We start from the raw sequence: 12,686 nt of genomic DNA on the forward strand, positions 1-12,686 counted from the left end.
TTTTTCACCCAGAATGGTGTTTCCAGTAGCGCTCTTCCCAATCCCACTCTTCCCCACCATCACGATCCTCAGCTCATCGTTGTTTGTAATGTTTGTTCCTGTGAAGAAGAAAGTTTGAATCTGAATTAGAATCATCATGTTGTGCTCAGAGCTTCAGCCTCTGTGTGTCTGGAAGAAAAGAAATGATCCATCTGAGACCTTGGGAAGCATTGAGGGAATCAATGACATGGGGATAATCATACAGTTGAAACCAAACATTTCAAAACTATATTACCATGTTGGTGTTAAGATTCTTGACAAAAAACATGCACAGACACTCTGAGGAGACAAAGAAAAACTATAATATTTATTTTACAAAGTGGTTGCTTGTCCATGAATGCTGGATGCAACAATCGTTATTAATTTAAATTATCAGAGGAGTTTCTGTTTTTTTCTCAGATTTTTCTCACTTTCGTTCTGTTTTTTCTGCCGTTGAAAAATCTCTTCATATCTCAAATCCATGAACCTGCCACTCTGTGCATCACTGCGATGCACAACATTGGTTGTGTTCATGTGATCAGAACTGGTGTATCTGTGCTACCCATCAACCCGTCCTACCCATCAATCCGTCCTACCTTGTGGTAATGCTACGCGCACATCGATGCTACGTCACATAATGCTTACTAAGCAGATTTCTTATCCATACATACAACCTGCAGAAGTTTGGTTTCATCTGTTTTATTTTTTCAAAGATTACGGTAAGCTTTATTTAATTTATTTTATATCTGGCTTTCATTAAGCTGCTGTATTACTTCATGTTTTCAGTTCACATGGCAGGAAGCTTGTAGACATATTTATAAATGGCTTCAGTCTGCCGTCTGCATGTCGTTACTGTACTGTATGCTGTTAACAAGTCAAGACAAAATACGTTGTTTTTGTAGGCAACTTTGTAATATTTAGTAATATTAGTGTATATATTTATTAATGTGCAAAGAAAGTGTGCAGGGATCAGTAATTGTAGATGTCTGTGTTTAATTTCAGAAAGAAACTTGTTTCCTGTCTGATAATGTTTCAGTTTTACAAACACTTACTGATATATTACAGCAGTAACACACTGACTATGTGCTACCTCTGAATTTTAAATATTTTTAATAAGGTAGGATTTTCTGATTCAGGGTCTTAATGCATCAATGTGATCTACCCTCACATTAAACAGGATATTTTGATTAAATAATTTAGTGCATCACTTTGTACATAGAGGTAGAATTTCCTTACTAGGGAATTTAGCAGATAAACATGTGAAACAGGAAGAATATTCTGATGAAGGTTTGGTGCATCAACAGCTTTACGTACTTCGTAACTGTACTTCTGTACAGAACTTGTACTTTGTTACATCCCACCTCTGGTCTTAACTACATCAAATAATCGAATAATTTCTGGGTTTGACTTTGTTGTCCTGAAATCTGACTTTTGAAGCTAAATTTTAGCAGGTTAGGTTTGTTTAATTAATCCAATAAAACAAGCTATTGTAAAGTTTCAGTTACTTAACTTAGTTATGTCAACTGGTTCCACTTCAGTAGGTTATTTAACTTGAACTTGAGAAAATTAATTTCAGTCAACAAAGTCCAAGAACCTTATTAGAACTGAATAATGTTGAATTAACTGAATTTACTGGCATAAGTAAATTCTTAGTTATTGTAGAGAAAACTATAAGTGTGTAATACTCACTTAATTAGCTAGGTTTAGTAAAGCCAGTTGACATAACTTGGTTAAGTAAATTCAACATTTCATTTCTTAGAGTGTGTTTACATGTTTTTGTTTTTAGATATTTTATACATCATAACAGACTCAATATATAGTTAATCTGACTTACCAGAGTTGGGGATCTTGCCTGTACTGTACTTGCTGTCCATGATCAGTCAGAGAGTTCAGTGTGACGCAGCAGCTGCAGTGAAGAAATTAATACACTGTGGAAACTGAACAGGCCTTTTATAATCAAAACATGATCCTCCTATCGTCAAAATGAAACTGAAACTGGAGCTTTGATTGGATCTTTCTGTCCAGGCTGTTAAGTTGCACAAAATTCGAGACCAAACTTCAGCTTTAAAAGAGAACAAACACAGCTTTAATTAACATTTGCAAATGGAGAAAACATACAAAGCTCACATCTCAGTGAGAATCGGATGAGTTCTGACTTGGGGCTGAACGTCCCCTCATTTACATTAGATACATCACACATTACTTAGTCACACCCCCTGGCTCAAGTGTCAGGTAAAAATCTATACGTTACTTATCTGTCAGTTCCAGTGGAGCAGAGTTGCATACACATTCACAGCTCAACGTTAGGCGTTTCTCCAAAAAGGCATCTCTGCTCATGGCTAAACAGATACTAGAAACTGAATTTCTACAATCTAGGCTTATCACCTTAGCCATGTCTCACATATCTAACTGCTGAACACCCTGTTCTTCACTTATTTGAGGAGGGTCAGAAGAGCATATATCCTGTTGAGCTGCAACCGAGTGCAAACCTTTAATAAAAACATCATAAAGTATACATTCAAATTTATTTAAACTTTGCTACTAAATTTTCCCTTCACAAGGCTTTTACAAGAGTTTTAGTGCTTTTTTCATGCTTTGCTTGGTGAACATAACCTTCAAATGAAACAAAGCAACTTGATGTGTAAAACAATCAGTGGGATGTGAGTTTCATACACAATAAATATATAATAATAATAATAATAATAATAATAATAATAATAATAATAATAATAATAATACTGTTTGACTTTGATGTCTCAAAAGTTTTTCTAGATTTATATCCAGGTTTTCCCCTAACTCTCTCCTCCTGACAGCCTTTAAAGAAAATGCCAGCTGTGTGGAAGAAGCTGAAGAGAGTTAATCTAAAACAACTTAATTATTTTGTAAATTATGTTCTGGGGTGTTGTCTCAGCTCTGTCCCTCCAATTTTGACAAACTGATTCATTTCTGTTGCTTGCATAACATTTTACTTTAAACAACTTTCAATACATTTCTAATTCATTCTAATTTCAGAAAATTCTGCACTTTTATTAAAACACCATAAACAGCTCAATTAATCCTTATTTTATGACTTAACGCTTCGATTGTGGACCCTCCAGGACCCTGCTGAGGGTGTAGAGCTGGTCCAGTGTTCCACGACCAGGATGAAAACCACACTGCTCTTCCTGACGCCGAGGTTCGATTATCCGATGGACCCTCCTCTCCAGGACCCCTGAATAGACCTTGCCAAGGAGGCTTAAGAGTGTGACCCCTCTATAATTGGAGCACATCCTCCGGTCCCCCTTTTTGAACAGGGGGACCACCACCCCAGTCTGCCAATCCAGGGGAACTGCCCCTGATGCCCATGCAATATTGCAGAGTCACGCCAGCCAACACAACCCTACAACATCCAGAGCTTTAAGGAAATCTGGGCAGATCTCATCCACCCCCAGGGCCCTGCCACCGAGGAGCTTTTTAACCACCTCGGCGACCTCGTCCCCAGAGATTGGAGAGCCCAACCCAGAGTCCCCAGGCTCAGGTTCCTCAATGGAAGGCATGTTGGTGGGATTGAGGAGGTCTTCAAAGTACTCTGCCCAGCCGCCCACAACGTTCCGAGTTGAAGTCAGCAGCACACCATCCCCACTATAAACAGTGTTGGTGCTGCACTGCTTCCCCCTCCTGAGACGCCGGATGGTGGACCAGAATCGCCTCAAAGCTGTACAGAAGTCTTTCTCCATGGCCTCTCCAAACTCCTCCCACACCTGAGTCGTTGCCTCAGCAACCACCTGAGCTGCATCACGCTTCGCCTGCCGAAACATGGTCCACTCAGACTCAATGTCCCCCACCTCCCCCGGAACATGTTCGAAGTTCTGCCGGAGATGGGAGTTAAAGCTCCGTCTCACAGGGGATTCCACCAGACGTTCCCAGCAGACCCTCACAACACGTTTGGGCCTGCCAGGTCTGACCGGCATCCTCCCCCACCACCGGAGCCAACTCACCAGGTAGTGGTCAGTGGACAGCTCCGCACCTCTCTTCACCCAAGTGTCCAAGACATACGGCCGCAGATCCGATGAAACGATGACAAAGTCAATCATCGAACTGCGGCGTAGGGTGTCCTGGTGCCAAGTGCACGTGTGGACACCCTTGTGCCTGAACATGGTGTTTGTTATGGACAATCCATGACGAGCACAGAAGTCCAACAACAGAGCACCACTCGAGTTCATATCGGGGGGGCCGTTCCTCCCAACCATGCCCCTCCAGGTCTCACTGTCATTGCCCACTTGAGCATTGAAGTCCCCCAGCAGAACAATAGGGTTCCCGGGGGGGCACTCTCCAGTACCCCCTCTAAGGACTCCAAAAAGGGTGGGTAATCTGAACTGTCGTTCGGCCCGTAAGCACAAACTACAGTCAGGGCCCGTTCCCCCACCCGTAGGCGGAGGGAGGCTACCCTCTTGTTCACCAGGGTAAACCCCAACGTACAGGTGCAGAGATGGGGAGCAACAAATATGCCCACTCCTGCCTGACGCCTCTCACCATGGGCAACTCCAGAGTGGAAGTATGTCCAGCGCCTCTCAAGGAGACTGGTTCCAGAACCAGAGCCATGTGTCGAGGTGAGACCGACTATTTCTAGCCGGAACCTGTCAACCTCACACCCTAGCTCCGGCTCCTTCCCCACCAGAGAGGTGACATTCCACGTCCCAAGAGCCAGCTTCTGCAACCGAGGGTCGGACCGCCAGGGCCCCCTCCCTCAGCTGCCACCCATCACACACTGCACCTGACCCTTTGGCCCCTCTCATAGGTGGTGGGCTCATGGGCGGGGGGACCCATGTCTCCTCTTCGGGCTGATCCCGGCCGGGCTCCATGGGAAAAAGCCCGGCCACCAGGGTCTCATCATCTTGCCCCTCCACCAGGCCTGGCTCCAGAGTGGGGCCCCGGTGACCCACATCCGGGCGAGGGAACACCAACTCCAATGTTTTTGTTCATCATTGGGGTCTTCGGGCTGCACTTTTTCTGGTCCCTCACCTAGGACCTGTCTGCCTTCTGTGACCCTACCAGGGGCATGAAGCCCCAGACAGCATAGCTCCTAGGATCATTGGGGCACTCAAACCCCTCCACCACGATAAGGTGGCAGCCCAAGGAGAGGCCAAAAAGTACATCTGTGTATAAAAGTGAAAAACTATTGAGGGTATGAGATTGAATACAGTATATTAAACAAAGTCTTTCCAGAAAGAAATAGTGAAGGGGCACCTCCAGAATAAGTGAACTGTTGTCTCATTGTCCAAATTACAGAAAGAACAGCTACGGTCTATATTCTGGTGCAGGTTTTGTTTTGCAGGGTAGCACCGGTGGAGAAGTGTGAAGCACACATTCAAAGGGCAGACTCCGAACCATTGTCCATTTGATATCAGAAACAAACTGTCTCCAGTAGTGGGTCACATAAGGTGTAGTAGCAATGTACTTCTGAAATAAGAATCTTATATTCTTTTGTCTAGTGGAGGGTTTAGAGGAGAAACAAATTTTACCCACAGCAGATTCAAAAACAGAAGAATGTACGTCTGCAGCTCTGTCCTCCCCAGAATGATGATGGCCCTTAAAGAGCAGGAGAACTTCTTTAGGAACAGCGTCTATAACAAAAGCAAATTCCCAGGGGGGAAAGTTAAGCTTGCATCTTTCTTTGGCATCTTTTGTGATAATTACTCCATGATATGAAACTTGTGTTTTAACAGGAATTTTGTAAAGATGGGATTCGCTACAAGATGATATGGGAAGCAATTCACATTTGTTTAAATTAAGTTTGAAGCCTGATGCATCAGAGAAAGTTTGGGTGAGCTTAATAACAACAGAAATTTGGTCAGCATCTCTCAGAAACAGTGTCGTGTCATATATTTTAGACAAATTTAATAATATAAAGTGTTTGAGTAATTTTGCTATGTTTTGTATATGTTTAACAGTTATTAATGTCCATTTTAGCTAGGTTTAATTTTAAAAATGCTAACAGCTGCTAACTGCTCATTGGGAGCTATTGCTTTGTAGTTTGTTTAGAGTTATTTATTATATTTTACTTAATATATAGGGGCAGAAGCTGCTGGAGTAAAGTTAACCACCAACTTGATGTTCTCTTTTATTAGAATAAATGCAGTGAACCTGAATGTCAACCTCTGAAACTTCCTCTTTGCTCCTTGTTTTCTCCATTTGTGGATAATGTCTATAATTGTTAATTTCTGGAGTCCCAAACACTGAGAGGAAATGTTGTAACTGTTTATAAAATCACAGATGTCAAGTACTTTTTTCTCATCTGTTCTTAAATTTCTTCAAATTAGGACATGATGTTGATTTTTGAGCTCTTTAAGTCTACTTCATGTTGGCAAACAGGTGCTGTTAAGTGAATACTTGATTTTATAGGTCTTGTTGTAATTATGCTAAGGCAACGAGTTCAAAACTGTAATAAATGAAAATTAATTCATAACATTTTCCCATTTCTATTGTCCAAAAACACTGAATTGAAGTGACTGATGCTTCAGCCTTACTTGATGTCAAGTTATAATCTGTGACCAATACAGTGATTAATAAAAAGTCACTTTAACATCAGGCACTAGAGCAAATGTACAAATTCCTTACAAATATTTCTAAATTAGCATCATAAAATCTGTGATTTTGACTGCAGAAAAACAATAAAATCCTGGATGAACTGATCAGTGTGAAAAGATGTTCAATATTTTTAAATTTTAAGAGACACTTAGTGAATGCTGAAACAGCTTTTTGTTGCTATGTGTCATGCAGACATGATGAGATCGTGTGTCTGCATGATCTTATCATGAGATCAAGCTGCTCTCCTATAAACTTCTACAGTAACACATAACAGCAGCATGTCTTTGATCCTGGTACCATCTAAGTGTTACTCCCCCAACCCAGAACTGAAACGGCCTTTTCAGCTTCACATAACAACCTCCTTTCCTTAACAATAGACAAATAGTGAGACCACAGAATCCCTGGTGCAAAACGATCAGGGATTCACACCTATTGTCCAATCAAGCTTCTCTTCTCTCTGTTGGGAAACACCCAGAGACGGCGACAACCTGCCCTGCATGAAAAGTGGGATTTTCGACCAGCTATTGTCACCTAGCGCTGCCGTGCGCTTAGAGATTGAAGGCTATCGGCAAGAGTTTTTTGCAGAATGGGAAATTGTAGGGAACTGCGAATAATTGTCAAAAACTGTGTCCGTGTTGCCCTATCAACCCCGACCCCTTGGGCCTTGGTGAGCCTTTCATATTTAAAAGAAGTTGCTGGGAGCCACGCAAATGTAAATCACCTATTGAGCACCGGCTTTTCTGACTGTCCTTCCTGATGAGTTATTACCCTGAGGAATAATGAGATTTGTTTAAGCATAAAACAGGAATTAATGTTACAAGTCATACAAATGGAACAAATACAGAGTGACATTCACCATCCAGCGCTGGACCACACTTTGCTGACCTTAGGAATGTAACCAAGTTTGCATCGCTAAGTAATATGATGATGCATTGTCAACATTGCATGTCTGTCCAGCTCATCCAACATTGTGTGGTGGAATGCAGACAGAGCCAGAGCTGTACACATTTCCAAGAGAAATGTTTCTGCCGACGTGAAAACACTGAGCTTTACATAAAGCACATCAGTTGTGTCATCATGTGACAAAGTTCCAGTCATTTGCACATGTGAAACATTGGTCATTATAGCACCACAGGCACATGTTCATGGCATACCAAGTTGTTGTTGACTCTTCTGAAATCGCCTCCTAATCTGGACTTTGTGATTAAACATTTTCAGTGTTTAATCACAAATACAGGAATAATGGCTCCAAAAAGCCTGTATTCCAACATGGACTCCTTCAAATGGATGTAAATACATGTTGGTGTTGCAGTGCAATGGGCCAAACAGTTTCATACATTTTGAGAAGTCTGTAGGTATTGTTAGGTTATACGCCATGAAGAAGTATGATTGGAGAAAGAATATTCAAACAATGATCTGTCTTATCCAATAAAATATATCTTACAGGTGTTTTAGTTTTGGTTGAATTGAATATATAAAAGCAGAATATACAAGATTACATACAATAGACTTTTGTTGAACGTGATCTTACTTTGACATTCCACCCAGCTGTAGGTTTATCATTGCATAACATAATCAAACATAATAATAATTTAAAAAAAACTTGATCCAGAGAGTTTCATTGTACAAAAAATATTTTTGTGAACAATATTCAAACTAAATGTTACTCTGCACTGATTGCTCCAAACAGCAGAAATCCTGTTATCATGAATTAATCCTGGGTGAATCCCCCCAGGTGTGTCCCTGCAGGACAAGAGGGCTCTCCTGTGCCCAGTCTTCTCGTCGAGAAAATTTTATCAATTGCAATGAAAGACCGGTTGACCAGATCCATAATCTTCAGATTTGGAGGATGTGCAAAGAAAGGCTCCAAAATATAGAAAAAGTCAGGACAAAACAGAGCAAGCAGGGCAGGGAGGGAGCAGAGGAAAAAAGCGTCGGCCGTCACCGAGAGCAAGAGAGAAAAGCTGAAGTTATTTCTCTTATTGAAGCTCTAATTGTGTGGAAATTTTTAGGCTCCACACAATGAAAGGTGGATGCAGACAATAGATAAATGATAATTAAGGTTCATATTTTACACTTTGAACTTCATGATTAATTTGTTAAATATTTTTCAACAACACTGAAACACAAAAGTTAACCAAGTGTTCAAATATAGTTTTATTAGAAAATTACACCTACATCTAAATACAAATAACATAAAGAGGTTATTTTAGCCAATAAACCCCGACTGTCTGCCTGGAGGCTTGAACTCACCAACACGTCCACATAAACAGAGCTGGGTAAAAAAAATATACTCAATTAAGAGAAACGCTACTTCAACATATTTTTACTCAAATAAAAGTAAAAAGTAGCCACCTAAAAAAAGTACAACACAAAAAATACTCCAGAAAGTACCTTTCTTTTTTTCTAAAAAGTTACTAAAGTAACTGTAACTGGTTATTTCCCATCTCTGCCCATAAATCACCCAGCAGGTTTTATTCAGAGGCTCCTCAGATCCAAGCTGTGCTGCTTGTTGAAGACTTTGCAGAGTTTGTTTCTCAGCTCCGTTCCCTTCATGTCAACCTGCAGTTGAAAATGTAAGGCAGCGCTGCACCGCCCTCTAGTGGACAGTTTGAAAATAGGAGCAGAAAAGTTGTGATCCCTGATGAAATACTTTACTACAATAATGTTTTTTCACATTATATGAAACAAAACACTGATAACTTTCAGTGCCACATTTGTAAATTCGGGTCAAAATTATTGCTTCTGTGGTGATTTTAATGAGACACAGAAAATGAATCAGAAGAAAAATTAATCTGTTTATTATAATCTAAATCGCCAAACAAAAGCAGTGAAAATTTAATTAAAATAATATGTCAGGTTGACATTCATGAGCTGCATGGGAATGTTCCTCTCTGCTGCTTATTTTCTCCATTTGTGGATAATGTCTGTAATTGTTGTTTTAGCCTACTTCATGTTAGCAGACAGGTGCTGTTAAGTGAATACTTGATGATTTTATAGGTCTTGTTGTAATTATGCTAAGGCTTTGAGTTCAAAAACTGTGATAAATCAAAATTAAGTCATAACATTTTCCCATTTCTCTAGATTTTTTTGCTTTAAATTGTATTTTTGTGTTTACTCAGATCCTCTTTGCCTGACATTAAAACGAGTTTGACTTCAAACATGTAAAAAAAGAAATTAGTATGCGAGTGAAAATATTTTTCTCAGCTTTGTATTTCTCAGTTTATACCAACTTTAACTGAAACCCTTACAAAACACTGATGTGTTCTTCAACGAAGACAAAACACTTTGTTTTGTTTAAAATGTTATTTTCTATCAGTCCTAGTTTAAGTGTGTATTTATAAGACAACTAAAGTAGTTTATTATACATTCAATACCACAACATTCCCCAGTCGCTTCTATATGTAAAGCAGATAATTTACAAAACAATCAATTTAGCAACATTTATTGTTTTCATCAAGCTTTATTTGTGATTTCATATTCAGAACAAGGTGACACAAAATATCTCAACAGGACAGAAACATTAAAAAAACACTGGAAATCAGTTCAAACAATCATCACAAAGTAATAATTGTTGCAGAAAGTGCAAGAATATTGAAGTGAAAATCATTGTGAATCTTGTATATTTACTGTCATTTTCCATTTATGCTAATCTTTACAGCAACAATTTCCAAAAGACAGTTTCTAAAAGCTTAACAAGTGACACATGAAATACTTTGAAATAATATGCAAACACTAACTAACTTGACATGCATTTTTTAAAATATATATTTTTTTTACTGCATTTGAAGCAGCGTTAAGTGAAGATCAGCCTGCAGTCTTCAAGATCTCCAACAGCATTAAAGTCTGGCAGCTTCATATTATAGACAGTTAAGCTCTAAATGATTCAGGCCCATCTAGAGGTGCAGAGTCTATGAAGATGTGGTGAAGGAGTTTTACTCTGACTGGAGATTTAATACATTTATTAACACAATGAAAGAAACAGAATCTAGTTTGTTGTTTTCTGTTCTCCATGTTTTATACTTAAATGTTTTCGTAAAGAAACTTGCAGTTAAAATTTGTTGTTTTCAGATTCCTGCAGTCGTTGTCATGTTTGTATGAGCAGCAAGTTTCCAACTTTCACTATTTAAGTATTAAAACAATTTGGTAAAAGCTTTAACAATGCTACATCCAGCGTTAAAAACTTCTTTTCCGATCTTAATAACTTGTTTTCCAGCATTAGCCACGTGTTCTCCAGCTTTAGCCAAATAATAGAGAGGATTATTTTCCTCAGCTTCTTCTCTGGCCTTAGATTCATGCTGGGACTGCAGCCTGGATTTTGCTTCTTGAATTTCTCTCTCCTGCTTTTCCTTCAGAGCTTCAAACTGCTTCTCTCTCTCCTTTCTCTCTACCTCATTCTTTTCCATTTCCCTTCTTCTCTGCTCATACATCTCCTCTTTCTCCCTCCGTCTTTCCTCATGCATCCTCTCAGTTTCCCTTCTCCTCTCCTCATCTATTCTTTCCATCTCCCTCTTCCTCTCCTCATTCATCTCCTCTCTGTCCCTCCTCTTCTCCTCCTTCATTTCCTCCTTCTCCCTCCTCCTCTCTTCATTCATTTCTTCCCTCTCCCTCTTCTTCTCCTCCTCTCTCTCCTTTCTCTCTCTCTCTCTCTCAGCCTGGATTTGCTTATACATTCCCTCCATCTCTTTCTCATACTTTTCCTTTATCTTTCTCTCCACTTCTTCTTTCTCTTTACGTATTTTCTCTTCTTTCTCCTTCAGGATTCGTTGTTTCTCCTCTTCAATTTTCCTCTCAGCCTCTTGGAACATATCATTGGTGTAGTGACTTCCTCCATTCCTGTCAACAATGGTTCTGATCTTCTTCAGCAGCTCAGTGACCTGAGGTTTCTTATCTTTCAGCTTGTTGTTGAAGACATGATACTGGCCGTTACATCTGGACACCAGATCCTGCAGCTCTGGGCTTTCAGACAAATAATCTTCAATGGTGCCTTCAAGGTCGTCTCCACGGGAAAACAGAACCATGCTGTATCTGTCTGCTGCCTCTCCAAAGATTTTTTGAATCATTTGCACTGATTGTAATTCTTCTGCTGTGAATCTGCCGATTGGAACGACCACCAGGAAGATGTGGGGTCCAGGAGCAGCGTAACAGACGCACTGACTCAGATCTTTGATTGTTTTATGTCCCTCAAATCTGGTGTCAAACAGACCTGGAGTATCAATGACAACAACCTGCTGTCCATCCACATCACTGGAGACTTTGGAGCAGTTTACAGTCATGGATTTGGGGCTGCATTTGGACTGAAAGCACGGTCGACCCAGAATGGTGTTTCCAGAAGCGCTCTTCCCAATCCCAGTCTTCCCCACCATCACGATTCTCAACTCATTGTTGTTTGTAATGTTTGTTCCTGTGAAGAAGAAAGTTTGAATCTGAATCATCATGTCGCAGAACTTTAGCTGTGGTCCAATAAAACTGCTGTCATGTTATTGTGGCTTAATGTGAATACTATAATGTGAATTAAAAGTATGAATCAAAGTTGGCTGCAAAGTCTGCCTAAGTCCAGCCCAGAAGAGAGACGATCCTTCAACTTTTAAATACATTCCTGTTCCAAAACGCCTGAATTGTCTGGTCCACTGTCCCTTCTGTTTTCAGTGTGGATTTCCTTAGAACTTTGCCAATTGTGACAGAATCATGAAATTCAGTATTTTTACCTTCCTGAGCTCTCTGGACTAGACTGGATTCAGGACGCATTTGAAATGATTCCATACCTATCGGATATTAAGTGGCCTGATTGGAGAAAATTGTGTTTTTCAGACTGTCATGAAAAGATCAGGTACAGGTCGCATTAAGGCAAAAAAAAAAAAAAATAATAATAATAATAATTGGCTGGTTATACGTGATGCCTTAATAAACAGCATTTAATTTTATAAAACTGTTTTCTCTACACACTGTGATACCATTTGGAAGCAAATGACACAAAAGAAGGCTGAAAGTGACTTACCATAGCTGAAAGTGCTGTTTGGGCTGAACTGGTGGCTGTCCATGATCAGTCAGAGAGAGAGCAGTGTGGACACTCCAGCTGCAGTGAAGTAATGAATAGTTTG

General features: G+C 40.0%; 1 protein-coding gene across 1 annotated transcript; it reads right to left on the reverse strand.

The window, feature by feature from the left end:
• Nucleotides 1-10,028: 10,028 nt before the first annotated feature.
• On the reverse strand, nucleotides 10,029-12,686 carry LOC116730792 (GTPase IMAP family member 4-like). The gene is made up of 2 exons (XM_032580280.1): nucleotides 12,584-12,686; nucleotides 10,029-11,989 (listed from the first exon to the last, which is right to left on the reverse strand). The coding sequence occupies exons 1-2, from the start codon at nucleotides 12,624-12,626 to the stop codon at nucleotides 10,719-10,721; spliced, it is 1,314 nt and encodes a 437-aa protein (XP_032436171.1). The 5' UTR covers nucleotides 12,627-12,686; the 3' UTR covers nucleotides 10,029-10,718.

The sequence above is a fragment of the Xiphophorus hellerii genome, chromosome 13 (assembly GCF_003331165.1).
Source record: "Xiphophorus hellerii strain 12219 chromosome 13, Xiphophorus_hellerii-4.1, whole genome shotgun sequence".
NCBI lineage: Eukaryota > Metazoa > Chordata > Actinopteri > Cyprinodontiformes > Poeciliidae > Xiphophorus > Xiphophorus hellerii.

Coding starts and splice junctions, on each gene's coding strand:
- LOC116730792 (XM_032580280.1), bottom strand. CDS start 12,626: ATGGACAGCCACCAGTTCAGCCCAAACAGCACTTTCAGCTATG. Junction 11,990..12,583: donor AAACAGCACTTTCAGCTATG/GTAAGTCACTTT, acceptor TCTTCTTCACAG/GAACAAACATTACAAACAAC.